Source organism: Bubalus kerabau, chromosome 17, assembly GCF_029407905.1.
Source record: "Bubalus kerabau isolate K-KA32 ecotype Philippines breed swamp buffalo chromosome 17, PCC_UOA_SB_1v2, whole genome shotgun sequence".
NCBI classification, from domain to species: domain Eukaryota; kingdom Metazoa; phylum Chordata; class Mammalia; order Artiodactyla; family Bovidae; genus Bubalus; species Bubalus kerabau.
In genome coordinates, this window is record NC_073640.1 from 21,133,975 (window position 1) to 21,160,261 (window position 26,287).

Below are 26,287 nucleotides of genomic sequence, written 5' to 3' on the forward strand. Positions count from 1 at the left end.
CCCAACATTCAGAGGAACATCATCACGGAACACCGGTGGGGAAATGAAACCCGAGAGGGCAAGGGATTTGCCACAGAAACACACAAAGGTTAAAAGCCTCTGGCTCGAGTTCCGGGCTCAGCAGCTTCAGTCCGGCTCTGCTCAGAATGCTGGCCCAGCAAGGCCAGGAGGCCACACTCGCCACCAGCCAGCCAGGAGGGCAAGCACTGGCTCCAGACCCCCAAACACAAGTGCAGAGGGCCTGTTGCTTTTTCGGTTAGGGTGGGGCTGAGTACAAGACCCCACCATCGTGGATTCACCCCAAGACCCTCAGTGCCAGTGGGGGCCCCAAAGAGCACCAGGAGGGGTGTGTGCAGCGGGCAAGGGCACTCACCTGCAGCTCGGTCTGGAAGAAGAACTTCTGTGGGCACTGTGAGCAGTCGTAGATCTTGTCTTCCTGCCCGTGCACAGCAAAGATGTGCTGCTGCAACTTGTTGGCCTGGACGAAGACTGGACACGGACATGGACATGGACATGGTGTCAGAGGACACTGGGGACACCAGCCGGCCACCCACAGCAGCTGTCCCACACCACTCGCAAGTGGGGACCACCCAGGCATGGACACAGGGGCCAAGCAGTGGCCTATCTGGAGCATCACGGGCACCCACTGGAGAGGGCTCAAGCCAGTGAAGCTGAGCTCTGCCACTCACAGGCTGTGTAATATTGGACAAGTCACTTAACCTCTCTGGGCTTCTTTTCCTCATCTGAAAAACGAGGACCGTTCAAGTAGGCAGCTCACTGGGGTAGCTGGGAGGATCAAATGGTTTAATACTTGCAAAACACTTAGAAGATGGCCTGGCACTGAATTAGCCCAGTGAATGTCATCGTTGTCGTCGTCACCGTTTGCTGGTTACCCTCCGCGTGTGGAGCCCCTGACTACAGCACAGGCCTGTAAGGCAGGCGCTGTTAGGTATCCCCATTTGGTGGAAAACTGTGGCACCGGGAGTGCTGAGCGTCTTGTCCAAGGTCCCTCTCTGCAGGTGGCAGAACTGAGGTCCGTGTTAAATAAACTCAACACAGTGTCTGGCACAGGAAGGTGCTCAGTGGACCAGGTTCACTGTTCTTGCTGAGGCTGTCAGCATCCTCACGTCCCTACACGGTGGGGCCCGTGTCCTGGGTGGGCAGACCTGGCAGCTGGGGCCCCTTGGTGCCAGCCCCGACTCAGCTCATGGGGTGTGTTGGTAACAGATGGGTGGGGGGTTCCTGAGACTGAGGGATTGAGGGGAAGGGGCACCAGTGTGTGCCAAGACTCCTGGGAACCCCAGGGGGGTGTGAGTGTGTGGGGTCCTCCCAATAGCGGAGCCCCTTCCCGCAGGTCACGGCCCCCACCTCTCGCAGCAGGAGTCCACGAGGCGGTCCGGGCCCTGGGCACACACAGGCGGTGGCCCCGAAGCAGCTGTGTGTCTGGGAGGTGAGCCCTTCAGAGATCCCCTCCCACCAGGCGCCCTCCCCAGGGTGGGCTTCCCGCCATGGCAGACAACAGATGTCAGGGGGGAGGCAGGGGAAGGCCAGGCTCCCCCACGCACACCGGCTGCCATCTGGGCGGCAGGAGGGGGGCCCGGCAGAGCCCCTGAGACTCGCCTCGGGCCGGGGCAGCCGCTTGCCCGGGCCGGCAGCCAGTCTGGGGGCTGGGGAGTTTGGCTGGCAGAACTGCCCTTGACCCCTCCAGCCTGGAACACAGATGCAGCAGCGGCTAGGACAGGCCAGGGAGCTAGGGGGTGGGGTGGGCAGGAGGGAGGTGAAGGGAGAGCCCCACTGGTGCTGGACAGAGCTCGCAGCTCAGAAACGAGCCTGGAGCCCCCACTGCAGAAGGGCAAGGCTGGGGTGGGGGCAGAAGGCCTGGCAGCAGCAGAGTGGGAGGAGGGCTAGGAGATCACGCTGCAGAAGTGCAGAGGCTGAGAGTGTAGACAGGAGGGCCAGGTCAGCTGGGCACAGAGGAGGCACCTGTAGACATAGGGCTGTGGATCCCTTGGGGTGTCCCCCCATGAACTCCGGAGCCATGCTGTGCCAGGAACCGACACTGAAGGCCAGGGCTTGAAGGGCTGGGCTTCTGGGTCCCTTCCCTCTTCCCACCTGCTGCCCGCCCGGCATACCTACCTGTGAAGCACACGGGGCATTTGAAGGTGCCGCCCATGCCCTCAAAGCTGTGCTCGATGAGGTGACAGAGGAGCTTGGCCGGGGAGTCGAACATCTGGTTGCAGAGCTTACACTCATGGTTGATGCCTTCCTCTGCAAGAAGAACCACGGCCGGTCAGTGACCCTGTGGGCCACATCCTCCTGCTGGAGGCCATGCTGCCCCCAGGACACCCCAGGTCAGCTCTCCATGACCCACTGGAACCAGAGACCAGGGAGGGGCGCCATGGATGCTGAGACCCACCCCAGCTCCAGGTGCTCCAGCCTCCAGAGGCTGCCAGACCTGAATAGCTGGCTCTTGGATGTGTCATTTGCTATGACTTCTTGCTGGTCTAGCCATGCAGTGTGCGAGCCATGAGCAGCAGCTTGCGTCTCAGACTGTATCATAGAGGAGACGGGCCAGGATGGGATCGGCTTGGAGGAGGGAGTCCAGCTAGAATTTTTCAAAATCCAACAGACCATTTGTCGAGCACGTACTGTGTGCCAGGTACTTTGAGCTGGGGATTCTGTGGGGGAGATAAGTGGATAATGCACTTGTCCCCATTCCAGTGATGAGGAGACAGATAATAAAGATGATCAACATGTAACTCAGTGTCAAGAGGTGGGGAGGGAATGCATGGAGCTCCAGAGGTGAGGGTCAGAGCAAGGCCCTGATGTGGGTCCATGTGGGGCCACCTGGATGGTAGCAAGGGGGCGGGGACAGTAGTAACCCAGGGATGCACTTTAAGAAGGGCCTTGGTGGACATGGGAGGGCTTAGGGATTCTACTCTAAAAGGTCTGGGCAGCCACCGGAAGAAACTGAAAAACACAAGAAAGTGCTCTTCTAAACATTTTGAAACAGATGGTCTAACCAGTGCTCGCAGACAATGGGCAGACACTCCATGCTGCTTCCAGATCAGAACATGGCTCCATCCCTTCACCTGGGAGCTGCTATGACCCCAAACCTTCACTCAAAGGCGCCCAGAGAAGGGAGCGTGCCCCGAGGTCAGCAGAGCCGAGATCTGGTGCCTCTGCCCGGAACCAGCAGGATGGAGTTCAAATCCTGGCTGCTTTCTCCAGCCACATAATCTGGGCATCAGTTCACTCTCAGTAGATGGTGGCCACCTGAGTCCCCACCTCACAGGGCTGGGCAAGGATGAACGGGGCCGCACCTGTGACCAGCGTGGCCTGTTGGTCAGTGGGGGAATCGCCCCAGCTTGAGTGTCACCTCATCCAGGGTTAGAGTCTGACTCTGCCACTTACTGCATGACCTTGGGCAAGTTATGTAACCTGTCTGGGCCTCAGTTTCCTCTTTGCTAAAATAATAGCAGTTCTCCTTAACACTGCACACCTATGAGAATGGCCAAAATCCAGAAGACCGACAACAGCGAATGCTGGTGAGGAGGTAGAGCAACAGGAACGCCCATTCATTGCTGGTAAGATGCAAAATAGTATAGCATCTTTGCAAGACTGCTTGGCAGCTTCTTATAAAACTAAACATACTCTTACCATATGATAGAGTAATCTCACTCCTTAGTATTTACTGAAAGCAGCTGATAACTTAAGTTTACACAAAAACTGGTACACGGATCGTTACAGTAGCTTTATTTAATATTGCCAAACCTTGGAAGGAACCAAGATGTCCTTCAGTAGGTGAGTGGATTCATAAACTGGGACAATTCCAGACAATGGAGTATTGTGTGTGTGTGTGTGTGTGTGTGTGTGTTGGTTGCTCAGTTGTGTCTGACTTTTTGCCACCCCTTGGAGTGCAGCCCGCCAGGCTCCTCTGTTCAAGGAATTCTTCAGGCAAGAATACTGGAGTAGGTTGCCATGCCCTTCTCCAGGGGATCTTCCCAACCCAGGGATCAAACCTGGGTCACCTTCATTGCAGGCAGCTTCTTTACTGTCTAGGCTTCCCTCATAGCTCAATTGATAAAGAATCTGCCTGCAACGTGGGAGACCCCAGTTCGATCCCTGGGTTGGGAGATCCGCTGGAGAAGGGATAGGCTACCCACTCCAGTATTCTTGGGCTTCCCCTGTGGCTCAGCTGGTAAAGAATCTGCCTGCAACGCAGGAGACCTGGACTGAATTCTATCGGAGACCAAATGGATTCGATCCCTGGGTTGGGAAGGAAGGGAAAGGCTATCCACTCCAGTATTTTGGCCTGGAGAATTCTATGGACTGTTTAGTCCACGGGGTCGCAAAGAGTCGGACACGACTGAGTGACTTTCACCTTCACTTTCTTTACTATTTGAGCCACCAGGGAAGCCCGCAGTGGAATGTTATTCAGTGTTAAAAAGAAGACAGTGAGGAACCTTAAATGTATATTACTAAGTGAAAGAAGCCAATCTGAAAAACGCTACATACTGCATGATTCCAACTATTCTAGAAAAAACCATGTATGCAATAAAAAGCTCAGTGTTTACTGGGGGGTGAGTGAGTGGATGAATAGGCAGAGCACTGAGGACTTCTAGGCCAGTAAAAATATTCTGTGTGACATTATACTAATAGCTATACGCTGCCGCTAAGTTGCTTCAGTCGTGTCCGACTCTGTGCAACCCCATAGACGGCAGTCCACCAGGCTCCCCCGTCCCTGGGATTCTCCAGGCAAGAACGCTGGAGTACATGCATCCAAACCCATAAAATGTACAACACCAAGAGTGAGCCCCAGGGAAAATTATGGACTTCAGGTGACTATATTGCTTCACTTTAGGTTCACCTTTGCAAAAAAAAGTACCATCCTGGTGAGTGATGTTGATAATGGGGGAGGCTATGCATGTGGGGGGCAGTGGGATAGAAGGGATCTGTCTGTATGTTTCAACTTTATTGTAAACCTAAAACTGCTTTTTAGCGGACTTCCCTGGTGTTTCAGTGGTTGAGAGTCCTGACTGCCGTACGGAGGGACGTGGGTTCCATCCCTGGTTGGGGGACTAAGATCCCATACGCTGGGGCGCAACTAGCCCCACACACCCAAACTACTGAGCCCACACGCCTCACCATGGGTCACAACAAAAGACCCCACATGACGCAATGAAGACCCCGAGTGCCACAACTAAGACACGACACAGCCAAATAAATAACTTTTAAAAACTGCTTTTAAAAAACCTTTGAAAAAATTTCTTAAAAAAAAAAAAGTCAATCCCCGCCCCCATCAAAACAGCCTTCCTCTAACAGCTGATGTGAGAATTAAACGAGTTAATACTCCTTTAACACACGAAAAGGGGTTTTGACCGGTCTCTGGCACACAGCAAGCACTCAATAAGGTGTTTGTTGCCAAGCGTGCGGGTAAGGAGGAGAGTATTATCTGGGACAGCCAAGGACACAGGCTCCCCCTCGGGCTCCCCCTGGGAACCAGCCTCACCAAAGGTGCCAGGTGCTGCGATCTGCCCTCAAAGGCAAGAATTAGGTAGCAGAGGGGCTCTGCCAGTGGCAAGGCACAGTCACAGATGGGCTGAGGCTCCTGGCGAGTCCCTGGGTCCCCCAGGCCCTGGCAGGGGCTGGCGGGGACAGCAAGCATCCCTCTGGCCCAGCCATCCCCCACCACCCCCTCGAGGCACCCCATGGCAGAGGCAAACACACACACGTGCGTGCGCAGGTGGGCCTGCCCCACATAGCCCACTGGCTGCAATCTACTGGGTGTTTGTCGTGCCCCTGGAGCCCCGGCAACTAGGCCACATGCACCCGACAGAGACTCAAGCTGATCTTCCATTTATACCGACGGAAAAGGAATTCATTGACAAGTTTTGGGACACAGGGCAGGCTCAGCACGCTCGCCGCACAGGCCCTACGCACGTCCGCCACTTCCCTCGGGGAACTTCTCATCATAATTAGAGATGGCCTCCAGTGTGGGGGACTGCCTCAGAAGACCCCCCAGTGCACCCCGCCCCGCACAAACAATGCTTCTCAGAGCCTGGCGCAGAGTAGGGAATGAGTGAATGAGTGAATGAATGAATGAGAGATACCACCCTTATACACGCTCTCCCTTAGGATGCGGACATCGCCTGCACATTAATGAGGCAGAGGTTATGTGAAAATGATGACTTTGCAGAGGTTTTTTTTTTTTAATTGCAGTTAACTGAAGTTTAAGTTTATAACCAACTGAATCTCAGAAATCACCCTGCTTCTTGGGAAAATTTCTAGCCAAGAAAAAAATGGGTTCAGAGAATGAGACCATTTGCTGAGGTAACACAGCTAGCTAGGGGGTGGTACTCTGAACAGGATACAAAGCCCTCCCTATTCGTGCATATCCCACCTGCCCACCACCTCCAGGCAGCCTCCTGGACTATGCCAGCTCACACAGGTGGCCCTTCTTGGGCACAGGCAAGGTTCATCTGACACATCTTAAGAGTCTTCCTGATCCTGGCAACGAGGCTGCTGCTACTGCTGCTGCTAAGTCACTTCAGTCGTGTCCGACTCCGTGCGACCCCATAGACGGCAGCCCACCAGGCTGCCCCGTCCCTGGGATTCTCCAGGCAAGAACACTGGAGTGGGTTGCCATTTCCTTCTCCAGGCAATGAGGCTATGGGCACAGATAATGTCTTCTCCTCTGGTCCCCAAAGCATCAGGCTACACGTAGGCCCAAAGGAGGGGCTCAGAAAATACTCAGGGATGAGAGATGCCCTGGCCAGGGTCTCTCCCCTTGCCTGGCCAGAGTGGGTTCCCCGGGCTGAGACAGCAAAGGAGGATTTACAGTTCTCTGCTGAGTGGGGGCCTTTATCCACTTGGCTGTGAATGGAGACCTGCCCATCTGATACACAAATAGCGAGAGGACAAAGAAGGCTCCCGCAACTTATAAATCAGAGAAATCACGTCTGACAGTCACTTTCCGTTCTCTGAGCGCCGAGCAATTCATCAGCTGGTCCCCCCTGATTCCCAGACGCAGCTATAGCCTGCACCCACGTTCATAAATATGTGCACAGTCAGGCAGTCCTGGAGCTGCAAGCCGGTCCAAGGCCTGAACAGCCACCATCTGAGCAAATCGCAGCCCCAAACCAGCGCCCATGTGAGATTCCGGGATAATGAGATAAAGAGCCGGTAGACAAGTTGAGGGGGGTTGTTCCCTTTCCTCGCTCCCCATCTAACGTGCTAAAGTGTCCAACCTGGGAGACAGGAGAAGGCAGATAAAACAAACAAAAAGTACAAAGTGGGTGAAAAATAATAAAGCTTGAATGAAGTCTTCCCATAGACCTAGGAATCTCTCCCACGTTCTGATCTGTAAATCTTCCGAAGGAGAAGACCCTCTCCCCACCGGCAGGGGCTGGAGGTGCTCCCGGGGGTGTCCATTATGTGTATCTCTGCCTGTAAAACCATCCAAGAGAAGGTGGGGGGGCTGGGGGGCTGCCCTAGTTACTGTGCAAACACCCCTTTGCATGCCTGTGACCTAATACCATCCAGTCCACAGCAACAAAAATTCACTGCCACATCCCTCTCGCCCCTACCGGTGCCGGCAACCTCTCATTCCATCCCAAGTTGCGGGGTCTGCAGATAGAGGCACGCTCAGAGAGTTAACTTCCCTGAATTATATAAGATCACACAGGCTTGGCGATACCTCGGAGCAGAATGACAATGCTGTCTGGGAGCCCACGGGCCCCTTCGCCCCCGGCATGGGGCTGGAGGATTTTGTGAGTGAAGATGCACAATCGCTCCCTCTTTTTTTTTTTTTAAGAACACATGACCGACATCCATAAGAGAGACCCACGCAACTCAGGTGCATTATGCAGCCCTACTCATTTGTAAAGTGAAACACAGATTTCGCCTGCTCACCCTACTGGCTCTTGCCTCCCAGTCCCCCTAAGTCAGGGCTGGTGCAGGCAAATCTATTGATTTATTATGATTGAAAAAAAAAAAAAAAAAAAAAAGAAAAGAAAAACCCAAACTGCCAAACAAACAAGCCGGCAAGCACGAAAATCCCAGAGTCCCTCTCTCCCTTATATTTTTTTTTTCCCTCTGCTCAGGAATAATAAGTGTTAATTTTACACTTCATTTCTCAAAAAAATAATAGGATGTGCTTTTGCTTAAAACCAAGTCAGCCTGCTGGAACCTTTCAGGCTGAAAGTGTGTCAGCCCAAAAGAGGAGCGGAGGGCTTTGTGGAAGAGCATCGTGCCGAGATGATAGCTCCCTGTAATGTCCTCGGTACCGACTTTTGTCTCCAAAAGCATTTGATCCCTGGCAGACACATACTTATTTCCATACAGGTCTTGGGGGAAGCCAGGAGGAGAGAGAGCTGATTATCAGAATCCTGAAGGTGAAGCTCAGGTGGGCCCCACTGAAGTCAAAGGCAGGCCTGGGCACACACTCGGAGGCCATAATTTGCTGCCTGGGAGGGAGGGGCAGCCGGCTGCGGTGGGGAGGGGACAGGGCATTGTTCTTGGATTACAACGCACTGAGTGTGACCTGCTCCCGCCAGAGCCGTGGGCCCTGCCTGGCCCTTCTCTAAGCAGGGACCCCAGTTGGAAAAGCCACCATGAAAGCAGGAATGTTCATGCATATACCTCTCCAGGAAGAGAACCAGTGACTGCTGCCTGTTTGGACAGGGCACATAAAAAGACGTCTCCATTCAGGAAGCAGTGACGAAGGACACAAAAGTTACAACCAGAAACACTTGGGTTTGAATCCCATTTCATCACTCACTCGCTCTGTGTGTACTCGGATAAGTTCACGAACCTCTCTGAGCTTCAGCTACTTTTGCTAGAAAAGGGGAAGAATCATCCCAGGGTTTCGGGAAGGTGGCCAAGCAGGCTTGTTCTGCCACAAGACCTCTGCCCTCACTGAGACCCTCCCCCGAGACCATCTCCTCATCCCCCTCCCCTCACTGCATCCAGGGGTCTGCTCAAACGATGCCACCTCCAAGAGGCCTACCCAGACCCCCACCCCAAAACAGCACATGCAACCCATAATTTCTAACACCCTAATCACCTTGAATTTCCTTGAGAGTGCTTACCGCCATCTGGCATAGTACAGAGTTGATTGTGTGTGTTTTTTTGTTAATTCACTGACTATTTTTCACACACACACACAAAACACAGACACACACACACACACACACACACACACACACACAGAAAGAATAATATCAGCTCCACGCAGGTTACTTTGCTCACTGGTGTTACCAGTGCCTAGGACAGGGACCAGTACCTAGTAGGTGCTCAGTAAATAGGGAATTAATGACTTCCATAAGGCACTTACTACAGTGCTTAGAAAATGGGGTGGGAGGGCTGGTAAATGCCAGTTACCAGACACCGATGGTTCCCCCCAAACTCTCAGGACTGATGGCTTATAAAAGCTGCTCTTGCCTTCAGGAACTTGCTTTTTGGATCCTCCAAAGATGGCCTGGTCCAGGAGTATGGGCACCAAAGGGGTCCCTCAACGGACAGAAGAGGAAAGGAAGCTTAGAGGGCAGGGCCTTCCCAGGGAGGTGGCAGAGTGAAGCAGGGATGGGGACCCATGCTGGTCACCACAAGCAGCCCTCTCTGGTTTTAGACAATACCAAAAAGGCCACAGGACTTGAGACCTGGGACCCAGCAAGCTACTCTATGTTCCTCGATCACCCCCAAACTTCCAGTAAGAAGGAGAGCAGACAGACCCACCCTCCATGTTTCCATGATCGAGCTGGGCGGGCCCCCTCATTGGTGCCGGTGCCAGCTCCAGGTGATAGGAGCACTGGGGACTTTTCCCAGGTGAGGCGAGGAGGCAGGGCCCACAGTGACACAGTCTGGGCCAGCCCCAGGCTTTGGCATTGTCCCTGCCACAGCATCCTTGCAAACGGAAGGAGCTGCAGAGTGTGCACGGGCTGCTTGGCTGAGCTGAAATCCTCTGTCACCAGCTGGGGTAATGAACTTCACCAGACTTCAATCCCACAGCACCAGGCCCACCCCAAGGATCAGCTGCAGTAAAGACCCCTGAGGTCCTGGGGCCGAGGTTCAGTCCCATGCAGGGCACATGGTGATAAGGAAGGGGAGGGACACAGAGCCCAGCACTCAACCAGGCCAATGAGAAGGCAAGAGGAGGTCCCTGGGAGACTGACGCCACCCCCATAAATAACTAACCGGAAATAGACACCAAACAGGTAATAGAAACACGGGCTGACGGGGAATTCCATCCTTTGTTCTCTATAAAGAACAAAGACCTTTTGGCAAGAGAAGAGGGCAGGCAGATAATGATATCAGGGCAGCCAGATCAGGCTGTTTATCTATTGATGAGTCATTAAATACCACAAGAAATGAACCGAGGTAAGCCAAGGGGAAAGGGGAAGGGTGACATCTGGGCTGGGCTTGACAAGGGGCAAAGGAGGAAACAGGTCCAAGCGGGGCTCCTTCACCAGCGGCCAGGTAGAAATCCGGGACCCTGTAAGCAGGGTCATGGGCTGAACTTGGGATCCCCAGCCCCCTAGGTCCTGACTGCCCTGGAGGATCTACATCCCTGCTGGGCAAGGTGTGGTCCTGGCATCACCTGGGAGCTGGTCAGAAATGCAGAATCTCAGCCCCCACCCCCAGATGTGCAGAATGAAAACCTGCATTTTAAAAGCACCCCAATGATCTGAGTGTGCATTCAAGTTTAAGGAGCTCTGAGCTCTATGACAGGGTTTCTGAGGATGCTGACTCCTTGGAACCCTGTTGTCATGAAGCTGTAGGTTCATAAGCATCACACTGCAGCTCTCACCAGGATGGTATATTGCGGATCTCTAAAAAGGAGGAAGGTTTTCCAAAGTTGCTTTTGGTCCACGCTTTACAGAAGGCTGAGAAATCCTCAACAATGGGAAACACTTTCCTGTTATCATGACTGGGATGAAAACGATGTGGGTGAATTTGGAGGGAAGACTCTGCAGTGGGTGGGTGGCTGATAGACCCCCGGCTACCTCAGCACCCCCATGGCTGCAGATTCCCCAGTGCCAGGGTGCTCGGGGCTGCCCAGCACCTCCCATCACTCCAGAACATGCAGCCAGGGCTTGAAGGCATGAAGGCATGCCCCACCACCACTGCCCCCATTTTGGGCCCCCATTTTCTTAATTAATCCTGGAGGATGGCCTGTGCCCTTCCTCCTCCCCTCAGGAGCACCTTCCCAGGCCTCTCTGGCCAGGAGGGACCCATCCCACAGTCCCCCGTGTTTCAGAAAGGCTTATAAATGAGCTCTGGCAGCCTGAATCGGGGCCCCACGGGGGACCCGGAGCCTCTTCAAAACAGAGCCCAGACAATTAGGCAGTCTGAGTTTTGAAAGGCTTGGGATTGATGGCGTGGACAGTAAAAATATCACCTGGGGAGCTGGGTGTAGTCCTCTGAGGGTTGCCTGAGGTCAGTTGCCATGGCGACCGAGAATGAGCTCAACCTTGTAACTGACCCTTATCTTTTTTTGATCTGTGGGCCACTTGGGGCCAAGGCTTGAAATCAACTGGAAAATAATCTGGTCACATATCAGAAAGAAAACTATTTATACTTATTTACCCAGGTACCCACCAACATCCCCCTTCAACAAGGATGCTGACGCCACAATAAACCAATGTGGCATGTCCAAACGGAGGCTACTGGATGGCAGAAAAAGGAGAGGCTGAATTCCTCATCTTGGCAGAAGGAACCTCTGTCCACACGCTGGCAGGCAGACGCTGGTGGAAAGGGTTACCCTCCTTAGTGCTGCACATCATCCACGCTGGAAGCGTTGGGCCCTCTTGCCATCCAGTAAAAGTCCACCAAAGGAGTGGGACTCCGAGATTTCTCCTCTCATCTGCTACTCAGGCGTGTCATTTCAGCCTGGCTAGGTCACTAGGCTGCCTGGCTTTATTCCAGGGTCAGAAGAGGCGTGTTTCCGGCCTCAAGGCTGGACGGGAATACTGGGTAGTTGTCCATTGCTCTCTGTACCTAGGGGAGGTGTCGACATGGGGTCTGGGGAAAATAGGCTGAGGGGGGACAACTACAGGCCCTCCCTCCTCGCCCACGCCCCGGACAGACTGGCTGGCTCAGTCGCCCGTACACCCACCCCAGGGTTCCCGTGGCAAGACAGCCATCTGGCCAGGGCTCGTCTCCAGGACACTGCTATCCCACATTGCAAGAGCTCACTCACTCTCTCCTCCTCCAAAGCTCAAATCAGAAGACTCCAGATGGTTCCACTGACCGACTGCTCCCAGGAGCCAGGTCAGATGGATCTTAGCTCGGGGTCAGCTAAGCCTGAGCATGATTCTGGGTAAACTGCCCTTGAGATTTCCCATCACAGCCCACAGGACACTTGAGCTGACTTCCTCTGACCCACCCTTGTTTCATCAAGGTGCTTTTCTTTTGGGGCAGGGGGAACACAGTTGCAAATGAGGCAGCTTGGAGGATATTCCTGGCTCCTCTCAGACCCATGGGGTGACTCTGGGCTGAGCACGTTCCCTCCAGGACTTAGTCTCCCCATCTGTGAAATGGGGAGAAAGTTGCCTCCCTCACAGGGGTGCTATAAAGACTAAAGAAGGAGCAGGATTATAAGACCACTGCCAGCGCTACCTACTATCACTGCTATAGGTCTTTCCCATTCGATTTGACACTGAAACTCCACGCCCAAGGTCCTATAACACAACCCCTCTGCCAGGGTCAGTGGGGCAGAGGAATCCACCTCCACTGAATCTTTAAAGAGCCATGTCTGCTGCTGCTGCTGCTGCTAAGTCACTTCAGTCATGTCCGGCTCTGTGCAACCCCATAGACTGCAGCCCACCAGGCTCCCCTGTCCCTGGAGCACCTGGCAAATAGCAGGTATGCAGTCCATGTTACAACCACCCACAAAATGCCTCTGGGCCAATTTTCCTTGTCTCTATCCTCTTCCGCCTCCACATCACCCCCCATATTTGTGACTGCAAAGGCTGTGTTCAGACTCAAACCCTTCTGTTCAACTGTGGCTCACTGCGGCTTCCTGCTTCCAGCCATAGGAGTTCACCTCGCCATCCCTCAAATGCTCCTGCTACCAGAGTTTCATATTTCTTCCTGGTTCTTCTCCTAGTTCCTTTGTTTTAAAACTCAATGGGATATCTATGGAGGTCAAAGCGGAGCCTGAGACAAGGACATGACTCAGGTTCAGGTGACCCCCTCCTCACGGAATGGTCAGCCCTTCCTCATAGCTGGGCTCCTGCAGAGAGCTCCCCAAGGGCCCCATCGCTCCAAGTAAGAATCTCAAACAGAGCCTGGCCCAGCTGGACCGTATCCTCGATGAAAGGAGGCGCCTTCCAGGGCTAGGATCTGCTTCCAAGCTGCTAGGGAACCCAGTCCTGGATGGTTAATGAGAAAACGCACCACCTTTGTAAACTGGCTCTGCTTGCAAACTTCTTTGGCAAAAGAAAAGTCACCAACCAGGCCCTGGACAGGTCCTCCAAGAGACCAGGTGATCTCAGCTACTTTAAGGAAAAAAACTGAAGAAGTGAAAAGTGTTAGTTGTGTCCAACTCTTTGCAACCCCATGGACTGTAGCCTGCCAGGCTCCTCTGTCCATGGGATTGTCCAGGCAAGAATACTGGAGTGGGTAGCCAATCCTTTCTCCAGGGGATCTTCCTGACCCAGGGATTGAACCTGGATCTCCTGCATTGCAGGAGAATTCTTGTCACTGTCTGAGCCACCAGGGAAGGACGCTATAAGGAAAGAAAGCCAATATAACAGTGAATGATTAAATCAACCACAGACTAATGAGAACTCAAGGGAAAGAGAACTCTTGGAGTTCTAAAGAATCCAAACTTCTAGAACTTGAGACTTTAAGGGCTTGAAACATCCTATCGATGACGACATTCCATGGCCCGTCTCACACCCTGCCCCTACCTGCAAAAGACCAAGACGCTCAGAAAGTGAAGATTTGGCTACATTCCCCAGGGACCCGCTGGGTTAAAAACAAATAGCTTATTCTTCTTAACACAAAAAACACCTATTGATGTATATCCCTGATCTTCAGATTCAAGTTTTCCACAACAAGGCAACTGCTTAAAAATCCATCATGCTAATAATCCTCAGATTAATGGCCTCTAATAACATACAATTAACGTGACAGGCAGGCTGCAAAACCCTTATTGTCACCAACCCTGCCAGGGACACATGAATTACCCATGCTTCCACAACAAGGGTTTCCTCTGTGGCTGACATTGTTTTTTCCCCTACCGAGATCATTTTTAAAAAATGAACAGCAGCAATGCGTCAAAAAAACAGACAGCTACACACGTGCACACAAACCCAGGGCACCCATGCAGAAGGCAGGTATTGCCATTTTTTAAAGTTTTACATCCAGGTAGACATGGACTTGCCCCTGCAGCTCCTCATATGTAAAGCAAGAAGACCTAGTGTTCAGCCTGGAAACTGCAATTCACCACTTCCTCCCCTCTGACCATATTAGCCAGGCATCTCTCAACCTCAGCAATATCCTGGGCGAAAAAAAAAAAGTGACAAGAGTAGAAAGTAACGACTGATGGCTATTGCAAAGTTTTCAAAAGTATGCATCTGCTAGATGCGAGGTGTCTAAAACGGCCATTACTAGGCACAAGAGGCTATTTAAATCTAAAGTCACATAAAATTAAAAATTCAGTTCTGCAGTTCCAGTGCTCAGCAGCCATGTGGTCAGCGGCTACTACTGGCCAGCGCTGTGCAGATGGCAAGAGGGGCGAGGGCAGGGGCTCTCTGTCTTGTTCGACACTGTAATTCCAGAATCGACAACAGCGTGTGGCACACGGCAGAAGCTTGATAGATATTTATTGAGTTGTGATGTATGCATTCGCAAATGTTGTAAAGAATGCCTCGTCCCTTTTGCCTGACAGCGTTTATTACGATTGCCTTGCACAGCAAACGCTCCTTCTCTGACCTTCCAACTTAAACCTCCACTTGATAATTACGTGGTCAGCTTTCCTGGGACAGATAAGAAGCTAGTGAATGCAGGAACGTTTGAGATAAGAATACAGTGAACACAGGAAACTTTGAGACAGAGTCACGAGGTTTCCCTGAAGGGCACAACCCAGATAAGTGGGTAACTTTGGACCCGTAGGTTGTGAGGCGGGTCACTAACCAGGGGTCACTAGCTCATCAGAGGCCCATCTGGCATCCCACCACTGAGCAACCCACACCCCCTGCTCCCTACATCTCCCTGTGTCCCCCCAAGAGACCAGAGAATGTCAGTCGACAGAGGACACCTGAATGCCCGATACAGGGACTTCTCACCTTTACACTGGCTCAGCCCTGCTGCTCGGGGAGGAAGTGACTGCTCGAGACTGTAATCCCTAACCCAGAGCTGTGTGGTCTCCTGCTTCTGCTCCTACAGGCAGCATCCCGAAGAACCGGGTTTCTGCCGTGACCCGAGTAAAATGTAAACTGGACATTCAAAGGCCACGTGGAATAAATGATTGCATTCAAACAGACAACCCATTCTTCACCTCGTCACGTGATCCTATATCATACCATCGCTGAGCCATGCTGGGGGAGCAGTCCTGTCTTCAGTCGGGCTGAGAAGCCCCAGGAGATGGCTGAGCTCGGAGTCGCAGCCTGGCCTGCTTCTCTTAGGTGGGACTTCCCTCTGGCCCACTCTCCTCCCTGTTCCCTCTCTTCAACCATCAACACCAAAACAGCACCTTGCTGACGGCGAGCACAGCACCCCTGCCTTTCTTTCTCTCTCCAGCAGACCCAGACAGAGACTAAACGAGGCCTACTGGATCCTCCAGGCTCACATTTGACATTAACGTGGCTTTCTTCAGCTCCCAGTGCCGAGTCTCCCACACAGTTATCTGGGATGGTTTGGGGCCAGCACCCCGAGACCAGATGGGGGTCTGACATCTTTAGGCAGCTTACAAGCCACGGCCCAGCTCCCAGAGGCCGGCCAGCCTGCCTCTGCCCACCACCTAGCCGTGCCTTCCCTGGCCCACCAGGCCTCCGAAGCCCGGGGTCTGTTCCCATCCCACCCACCACCCCGAGCCCCAGAGGGCAGTTAACTGACATCGCCTGATGCCCCGCATCAGAAGAGCAGGGGACGGGGCAGGGGGCAGCCTGTGTGGGCGGAGGAGGCAGGCGAGCTGCTGAGAGGTTGGGGAGCGGGGGTGGGGGCCGCCCCCCATGCAGCCCTCCACTCTCCTCGCTGGCCCAGCAAGCGGAACAGCTGCCATTAAGCCGTGATGAGAGGCAGGCAGCCCGAGGCCCACGCACCTCGGCAGGAGAACGCCCCTCCGTACGGCTCTGGCTGGCGTCTAGCCTTTTTGCTTCTTGGAAAAGACAGCTTCATAGACACCCTCGTAAAAAAAGAAAAAAAGCACATCAACGCCTGGCAATTCACCCTTTGCTCCCCGCCCCTGCCCCAGCTCACCAGGCCTGCCCCAGTCTCTCCCCGCTTGATCCCACCCCACACACAGTGACCGGATAACCCTCCCCAGGCTCGATGGCCATCACTTCACCCCCTTCCGCGAGAGCCTGCGGTGGCTCCCTTTCTCCCCGGGGAAAGCGTGACAGCCCAGGAGACAGCCCACCTAACCAGCGCCCAACTTTCAGCCACACCCACCCCTCTGCCCCACAGGCCTCCTCACCCTTGCGGCCTGGCTCATTTCTGACTCTGCACCTTTATTCAAACAGTTCTCTGTGCTTTGTCTCTGTCCTTCCAACCACGATTTTCCAAGAGCAAGTCTACGCTGGCATTTGAGTCTCTGGTTCCACTTGCACCAAACCCCATCCATAGTTTTGTCAAATAAAAAATGGTCTTTCCAAAAATTCATTTTGCTTAAGCTAACTTGACTTCCTGTCACTTGCAACCCAAAGTTCTGGCCAATAAATTCTCTGTGGATGAAAACAGTAATTCTTTTACTTGTCGGCTTGTTTCTATTGGGCCAAACATCAGGTGCTGGATTAATGCTAATACTTCAGTTGGTTGATAGATTAGTACTGCCCCCGCCCCCAGGGCTCTGGAGGCTGCAGAGCTTGTACTGGAGCTTGCAGGCTAGGGGTTTGAGTGCTCAATGCCGTCCCAGATGTAGGAGCTCAGACACGTGGCCCTGGGCCCACAGATGCCCTCCGCGTGCCTAGGATCCAGTTCCCCAAGTATCTGCATGGTGACAGAGCAATACCCAGTCTGCCCTCTGACCCCCACCCCCACCCTAAGAAGAATGCTGTTCTTGGGGCTGGACACAGTCCTGACTTGCCAACTTGGTGCCCTCAGCCAGCACAGAGCCTGGAGAGAAGTCTAGCTTCAGAGTCAGGGTTCAAACACCCCAGCTGCCTCCTACCAGCTGTGGGGACTTGGATGATGATCAGACTTCCCTGAGCCACTGTCATCCCACCTGTGAAAGGGGGATCATCACAGTGCTGACCTCACTAGGCTGCTGTCATGGTGAACGGGCCTCGAAGCGCCAGTGTTATCATTATTATTACCACCACCACCATCGCTATTGTTGACTGTATCAGGTGCTGGGTGAGGCAATGGGGTTACAGGTCAATGAGACACGCTCTTTGACCCCCAGGTTGGCTTAGGGGTGAGGAGCTTGGGAGGTCTGGTAAAGGGACCTGGCGCACGTGATGATGCAGTCACCCAGAAACCCTGAAAACACTCCAAATCGGGTCCTAAAGAGGACCCCTGGGGTGGGGGCAGAGGAGTTCTAGGGGAGACAGATGGTTGGCGGCCTCTGTAGCTGGAGGAGCCGGCAGGAGTCAGATGTCCCACGGCCCAGCAGGCCGGTACCAGAGTCCTGGATCTTCCCCATGGGTGACATCACAGCCTCACCAACCCAGCACCCAGGATGCAGGAGCCATTCCACCAGAGGGCAGAGGCTCGGTGTGAGAACACAGGGTGCCCCTGCCATTGAAAGGCTTGGTCTGGTAAGATGACACCTCCATCCCCGCTGGGCTTGGAGACACACACACCAATCCAGAACCCATTTCCAGTTCCCACAAATTAAAGGAGATCTCAATACAGAACCTCCCACTACAGTAAAGGCCACAGCCCTAATTCCACCCACAATGTTAACCTCAGAATCTGGGAATGGGGGGAGAGACAAGAAATCCAAAGCCGATATATCTGCCTTCACCTCACCCTTTAATCACACCCTGAAGGTACAGAGGCCCAACTCTAACGACAATTTTGAAACCATAAGCTGGAGTGTAGCAAAGTACCTTGAATTCCGGTCCCAAAATCAAGAGCACGTCTCCAACAGGACAGTGCCTGGCCTGTCTGAGCCTCCCTCCGATGGCTCCCTTCTCCTAGTCCAGAGCTGAGAAAAGCAGGAAGCCCACACGCCTATGGGGGGCCATGTATGTGTCAGCGTTAATAGCTGCTGGTGCCCGACACATTCAGGTTTTGCTTTCTGGAGCCTTCAAATTTTCCCCCTCAGTTATTTTTGATCCCCAGTTGACTGAATCCATGGAACCCATAGATACGGAGGGTCAATCTAGTTTTTCTGCAATGAGCATGAACAGCTCTTGTGATAAATAGAATAAAAGCTTCTTTAATTAAAAAAATTTTAAACTATACCAATTAACAATTAAGACGACGGTGGCAATGACAGCGTCCCCTCTCTGGCCCCTGGGTGCCCATTTATGAGCTGAGGTGGGCTGGAGATTTCCACGGCCCCACTCAGGTCCTGGTCTGTGGTTTCTTCCCTCAGGGACTCAGGGCAGCAGCGCACCCTCACTCAGGCAGCTTCTCACTGCCTGCTGGTTCCTGCCTGGTCCCCGCTTCCCTGGGGGCAAATCAGACCCTCTCGGCTAGGCTTGGCTCCAAGATCTGTCAAGTGTGGAAGGCAGGCCACTTTCCAAGCTCAGGCTTTGCCATGGGGTCCTGGCAAGTCACCTATCTATGCTCCAGTCTTCCCATCTGTATAATGGGAACAGAGCCGCACAGGCATCTGCAGAGTTCTGCACACATCCCCTGGACTCTCAGGAGCACCAGCTCCTTCCCGTGGCCGTGAAGGCGCTTTGACAGGCGTGAGCGCCCCTCCATCCCCACAGAGCACATCAGGCCAAAGGTGAGCTGGCCAAAGGTGTGTTGCAGCCTCCAGGCCTCGGAGGTCAGGGCCATGTACCGGGTATGACTCACGACCACAAAACCGGAAGCCGGAAGGTGTGGGAAGACGGGAAGTGACGTTTCAAGTGTGCGAGAGACGCCGGGGCCTCCTGACCTCTCATGAGGAGGTGGCGTGTGGCGGCCCCCCACGAACGGTCAGCAATTCTTCACTGTGGCTGCCTCAGCCTGGGTCTAGGCTGGGCCCGGCCCGCAGGGGAGGCGGCAGCGCCAAAGGCTTGTCAGGCCAGATGCAGCCTGCCCATATCTGCGCCCTCCATGAGATTGAGGATGACAGGCTCCGGGGGGCCGGGACGAGCCGGGTCAGAGAAAACTTGGCAAAGAGAAGGGCGAAAGGAGCAGCTGGGCTCGCAGAGCCTTGTGCCCCACCCTCTGGAGGGCCTGGCAGGGGCCTCCCCTCAGCCCTCAACCCTCGGAGTTCCAAACGAGCCCCGTCCGAGGCCACCGTCCTATGGCCGCCCCTTCCCATCCCGCCAGCTTCCAAAGAGACAGCAGAAAGTGATCCAAAGATCCAATATTTGTATTTTGAATGCTAATTTGACAAAGAGGAGTGGGCATGGGGGAGTGTTTATAACCAGCACTCCAATAAGCCCACAAACGACGCCAGTATTTTATAAGCTTGTTAGAAACAAATCACCCCTCAGCTGATATTTACTTACTGATGAATCATAAAAGGGCTCAATACACAAAGAGGAAATCCAAAAAGAATGTCTTTCTTTGGTCGCATCTTCGGCAACAAGGCTGGAAAGTGGGCCTCGCCCAGCCTGAAACCCGCTCCCCACACTGTGTCGCCAGCCTCCCCAGGGTGGCAAAGCATTGGCACCATCTCTGTCTCTATGCCCACCCTCCCTGCCCCCCACCCATCGACTGGCCTAATCTGAGGCTCAACCCCGCGCTCCAGAGGCAGCCCCGTCCTTCTGCCGCCCCCCGCCCCCCTGCCCTCCCGAGTCCTCTGCAGGAGCAGAGCCAATCCAGCTCATTTGCATAATGATGAAGCCCTCCAGTGCGGGCTGGGTCTTAAGAGGCTCGGGAAGAAATATGCCCTGTCCTTTGGAGAGGTGCACAGAAGGCTCTGTGCAGCCCGGGAGGAATGGGGCGCCCGGCGGGTGGGCAGGGGCGGCGAGCAACCGCCGGCTCGCTCGCCAAGGACAACTCAGCTCTGTCGCCCGCTGAGCCTGTGTCCAGCTGGCCCAGCAGAGAAAGGACTGCCCAGGGCTGTAAAGCAGCAGGAAGTGAGGTTCTGAGTGCCAGCTCCAGATTCGGGCTGGACAGACCCAGGTCACAGTGACCGCCACTCACCGTCGGACTGACCTTGGGCGAGTCACTGACCTCTTGGAATCTCAGTAGGACCGGACAAGGCAGCCGGTAAAGCGCTGATGAGAAGGGGCTGGTAAAAGGCAACAACCGTCGGCCATTATTACAGTCATAATCATCACTACTCTCACCTCCGCATTACTGCGTCTATCCGTCCATTTGCTAATTCTGCAATGCCGGGTATGGCGCTGGGCAGGCCAGGAGGCACAAAGATACCCATCTCCCCTTTGCATGGCCTCAGTGACACAATCGCTCTAAGGGTCTGGAGGCAAGGGCAGTGCTTGCTCTTTGGGGGAGGCAGGGCTGGAAGGGGGCACACGGGAGCTACTGGAGGGCCAGTACAGGTCCTCCTTCTTGGTCTGGTTGTGTTCCGTTTCCAGAAATTCCTCAAGCTGTACATTTACAGTTTGTGCATTTTCCTGGATGTACATTATATCTTGATAAAGCTTTTTTGTAATGTTTTGTCTACATAGGGAGGGAGATTAGCCAGGTGTGCAGAGCACCAGGCAGGAAGGTCAGCTTCTGAGGAAGGATGGATGAAATATTTGGGATGAGAGCTGGGGCAACATCAAGAGGGAAGAGATTCCTTCTGTGAGAGGTGAGGACGACCTCAGCAGGTGTTGGGCATGGTTAGGGGTTTAATACCTTCCTGCTGAATGAGTGAGTGAGGAAATGAATGAATGACTTCTTTGCTGAAGAGGGGACCTTGCAGGAACAGGTGCTGAGATGCAGAAGCAGGGAGGGCATTCCAGGGGAGTGCCAGGGGCCCTGTGGTGGACTTCCCATTTTACAGATGAGGAAACTGGTTCTGAATGAACTACACAGGCATCATCCCAGCTTGGCCCACCCTGCGCCAGCCAGGGGAAGCCCCGCCCCCACCCCATCCACTCACTGGAAGCCCCGCCCCTACCCCACCCACTCACTGGAAGCCCCGCCCCCACCCCCCCCACTCACTGGAAGCCCCGCCCCCTACCCCATCCACTCACTGCCTCTGGTCCCTTGCGATGAGCAGCCACAGCTGGAGCAGTAGCTCAGGCTGAAATGAGTCTCCAAAGTTGCCTGTGAGCAGACACGGCTGCTTTAAATGGCAATTTTGCAGTTTGGGGTGCAAAATTCTTTTCCATGGCACACGGGGAGTGGGCAGAATGGATTTGCCCATGCTGTGTTGCAGTCCTGCAGCCCCAGCAAGCCCGCACAGACACTGGCCATGGCTGGGTTCACCGAGCCTTAGTCGCTTCAGCTCCCAGATGGGACAGGAGGCCTAATAAATATTAACATTTACTAAGGGCTGACTGTGTGCCACGCATCATGCTAACCACGTCCCATGTAGGATGAGCGGATAAGATCTGTAAGAGGAGGTAACAGGAAGTGGCACAGCCCAGGCCTTTCAGCCCTGAACTGTGTTCTTAACCGCCTGAGCTGCACTAACACTCTTACCATTATTAATGATTACCATTGGTAGAAGAGGTTATCCCTCGATAAAGGCAATTAAATTCAGTACTTAATTTCTGTTATGGCCAAAGCCTAGGGCCTGGGGTTGGGACGCTAAGCATGATAAGAACTAAACTATCTGCAAGGAGATTTAAATTGTTAAACCCATCAAGATTATTATTAATTTTTTTGTTAAGATTATTTTAAATGATCAAGCACCTGCTCAGCACATAGTAAGTCTACAGTAAATGTCTTCTAAGGAAAAAAGTTAACATTTTAAAAAAATATTTTAAAATTTTTTGGTTGTGCCAGATGGCACGTGAACTCTTAGTTGTGGCTTGTAGGATCTAGCTCCCTAACCAGGGATCGAACCCGGGGCCCCCCGCATTGGGAACACGGAGTCCTAGCCACTGGACCACCAGGGAAGACCCAGTTAACCTGTTTTTAGGGAGATCACATTTGCGTCCCTCCTGGCTATTTTCCATTCTATTTCCAAAAACCCCCTACATCCACTCAAACGGTGGCTTCCTCCACCTGCAAACGGTGATTCTTTGATGAAGAAACAGCAGTGTGTCCTTGGGTAAGTTGCTTTCCCTCTCTGAGCTCAGCATCCCCCTCTGTGAAAGAAGGTGGAATCATGTTACTCATAAAGTCCCTCTGGGTCTAGAGTACTAGGAGGCTAGGGCCAGTCCCCATCCTAACGGTAGAGGACCTTATCAGGCAGTTGCAGGATACAAACGAATAAGCATGTGAGAATTTCACTAAGAAGTTCAAGGTTCAAACTCGAGGGCACAACATCAGAAAGAGACACTCAGAGTGAACACACAGTAGCAGCCAGAGAAAGCGGCCTTGGAAGCTTGCGATGTCATTAGAAGGCACAGACTGAGATGCCAAAACCGGTAGGCAAAAAGCTGAATTTTAATGCTTTGAGAACATTCTCTGTAGTCCCCACCAATCCCTATTGTTTTATACTCCAGAGCCCAGCGTTACTGTCCTGGTCCTTGAAGGCCCTGTTAAAGAGAATTCATTCTTCAAAAGCAAAGCCCGAGGAAGGAAGGAGCATATCTGAGGCATGAATGCCCGATGCCGACAAGCTGTGTGCCCTTAGGGAAGTCACCTAAGTACTCTGAGCCTCAATTTCCTCACAGCCAATAGTGGGCACACCCCTGTATCTTTATTTGATATTCTTTCCAGGAAAAAAAAAGTCAACCATATTTCCAGCACTCCCAGCACCCTAAAGCAAATCATCAAGTTCGGGATCCCCAGTGGAAACCTGTATCAGTAAGGACAGGATAAGAAATGCCCAGTAACAAACAAGCCGCATATCACAAGGGCTGCAAATCACAAAGGTTTAGTTCTCGTTTGCCCTCCATGTCCATCGCAGGGGACTCGTCTCATGGAAACTGCTTGGGCACCACAAGACAAGACAAGAAGCACCTTTGTTTCTGACACTGAGAGTCCCTGTACCCCAAGGAAACGGAACGCTGGAGGGTTTCACCCGGGCAGGGCAAGGCTCTGGCCTGGGAGCAGTGCCGGGCACCTCCACTCACAGCTCTCTGGCCAGAATCAGCCACTCATCTCCCCACCCAAGACAAAACGGCCAGTCTGTGTGACTCCAGCACATTCCAAAGGACGCGAATGACTGCCACGTTCTCAAGCAGAGCAAGGAGGCCCAGCAGAGAGCTCCAAGAATCTCAAGACAGGACTCAGGAAGGGAAGAAAGCAAATGCAGCCTGGAAACTCACAGTAGTGACAAAGCTTCTCAGAGAACGTTCCAATCGCCCAGGGCTCAGGGTTCAGAGGAGCAAGAAATGTGCACCCTGCTTGCTGTCTCCCCTGGGTGAGCCCTGGAGTGGCAGGTGGGCCAGACAGAGACTCTCTGGGCCCCGCAGCCTCTCCTGAAGGCGGAGGGGGATGTTATCCTTCCGGCTGCTGGCTCTCCAAAGAGCGCCCAGGTAAATGCCAGGTGCTGTCCTGGGGCTTTCGGCAAAAGTCGCTCTTGATGATAATGGCTTTCAGAGGCGATGCGACTGCACGCCTGGCATCTGAACGCCGGCGATGGAGGCAGGTTTTGCATCTCTAATTAGGACGGGGATTTTTTTTTTTACCCCCACACAGAATTTACATAATTGGGAAGGAGGTTACGACATGGCCCCTCCCCACCGATTGTGTGTTTTGCTGGCCCTCCTTCCATTTTCCCTTGCACACTTCAAATCGAAGGGAGAAATGAATCGATTTGAATTTTTTGAAATTAATTATCATCCTTGCCATGGAAAATGTATCTGAGGCCTTCCATCGGGAGTTGAGAGAGGAAGAGGGGGGTGATCTCGTGCAGAGAGGAGCCCTGGGAGGTGACACACGTCCCCTTGATGCACTCCTAAAGCAAAACCCCACCCCTCCCATGACCTCGCCAGCTGGTTCTCAGAGCACCTCCCGATTGGGTCTGAGCATTCTTTAGAATTTTTTTTTAGCACCAAAATTAATGCTTTAAAATGTCACTTGCTACAGTAAAATTTATCAACATTATTATATACCATAGAAACTGCCATCCCAGACAAATGCACGACATTAAAATTTGGTCTAGAGCTCCCCAGAGGAAACGTTTGCGGCAATTTGTATAACAGTTTATATATTTATGCTATTTAATGGTACAAAGCAATAATTATGACTTCATTCACTGATAAGCAACGGCATTACATAAATCTGATGCGGATTTAGAACATGCCAGCCCTGACACCAGTGTACTAGTTGTAAATTATGTTGCCGTTAAAAAAAAAAAAAATCCAAGCAAATATGAAGGAGCAGCGGGAAACTAATAATGCATCTCCAGCTGTTCCAGTTAACCTGCAAATGTGGCCATCTGCACCTCGGGAGGAAGAGAAGGGAGAGGCGGGAGGCGGAGCAGAGAGAGAGGAAGAGCCGCCTCCTGGAAGCCCCAAGCCTGCCCCGACCTCGGACCCATGACCTTGCTCCTCCCGCAGGCAAACCCAGCCTGGATCAGGCAAAGGTCCCCAAGACCCAAGGGTCCTCCCTCTGCTCCTCTGGCGCCCACGCTCCTGTCCCCTCGCCAGAAAGTCTCGGGTGTCATCTTTCCTTTCCTGCCCTCGTAGGAGGCTGGGCTTCCAGCTCTGAGTCCTATTCACTGCAGCACCAGGCTCACCAGGCGGTTTCCTTTACAACTTTCTTTACTTCCTTTTTCTTGTCTTGTCTCTGTCTCTCTTGCTCTCTCTCTCTCTTTTTTTTTTTTTTTTTTTGAATTTTAGTACTTCTGCACAGACCCATCTTGCATTAAGAAAAGGTGGGGCAGTGGTGATGGCAGAAGGAAGTAGTTACAGTCATAGAGAAGAGTGTGCCCAGTTCACAGAGTTCCAAATGGAGCCGGGACATACAGGCTGCAACCAGCAGATGAGACGGAAATACCAAGACTGCAGGCCATGGTTCTGGGCACCCACCGCCCAGCGGGTTTCCCAGTGATGCAGCCAAGTGGGTCCAGTGCTGCCCAGGGCCCACCCCAGGCAGTCTCGGGGCTCCACTCTGGGGCAAGGACTTCTGGTCAACCCCATGTCAGCTGTGGCTCCTGGGCACTGTCCTTGGGCTCTGCTGACCATGACGACTCTCTGCCCTCCAGAGACTGGCAGAGGAGCATAGATCCTTTGATCACGGGCTGAACACTTCCCACGATTCCCTCATCTAATCCTCCTAACCACTGTGCTGGGGACTGAATTAGTCCCATTTTACAGAAACAGCCACTGAATCCAGGAGAGATTCTAGAACTCGCCCAAGATCAGCTCAGCTAGTGAACCTTGCTTATAAAACACAAGGTTTAGAAGAATGTTTGTAGGTCATATGACCTGTGTTTCAAATTTTTAAACTGCAACCCACAGCAAGAATTATATATACCATGACCTAGCCACACACTAACACATACACGGAATCGCTGCCCCCCATTAATGAAAATCAACTTAAGCTCGCTAAGTGTGATGTACTCAGGCCATTTCTTTCCTTTTGCTTTTCTTCCTCTCCTTTCCTTCCCTTCCTTTCTATTCTGTTCTGCTGCTGGACTCTGCTCCGTCTAGTTCCTCTCTTATTTTGTTGGCTGTGACCATCCAAGTTGACTCCATGATTTGCTAACGGGTTGCAGCTGACAATTTGAAAAACACTGGCTGTTTCAACTCCCTCGTTTTACTGAAGGAAAGCTGAGGCTCAGAGAAGGGAACCCATTTTGCCCGAGCCACACAAGTCTGCGACAAGTCAGAAGTCTAGCCCAGGCCTCCAGCCCTCTTTCCACCAAACGCTGTAAAGTCCACGTCATCCCAAGCCTTTCCTGGGCTCCCCAGCACCCACTTCTGGCCACAGTGAAGACAAGCAAGCTCTGGACCTGTCAGATCTCTGTTCTTAGTTGGGGACAGAGAGA

General features: G+C 53.0%; 1 protein-coding gene across 2 annotated transcripts in view; it reads right to left on the reverse strand.

Moving 5' to 3' along the window:
• ZNF423 (zinc finger protein 423) overlaps positions 1-26,287 on the reverse strand; it is a 346,039-nt gene that overhangs the window by 31,350 nt on the left and 288,402 nt on the right. For both annotated transcript variants that reach the window (XM_055554096.1, XM_055554097.1), the window contains 2 exons: positions 2,137-2,268; positions 374-489 (listed from right to left, as the gene is read on the reverse strand). In XM_055554096.1, coding sequence (XP_055410071.1) covers positions 374-489; positions 2,137-2,268 — 248 coding nt within the window. The remainder of the gene's footprint in view (positions 1-373; positions 490-2,136; positions 2,269-26,287) is intronic.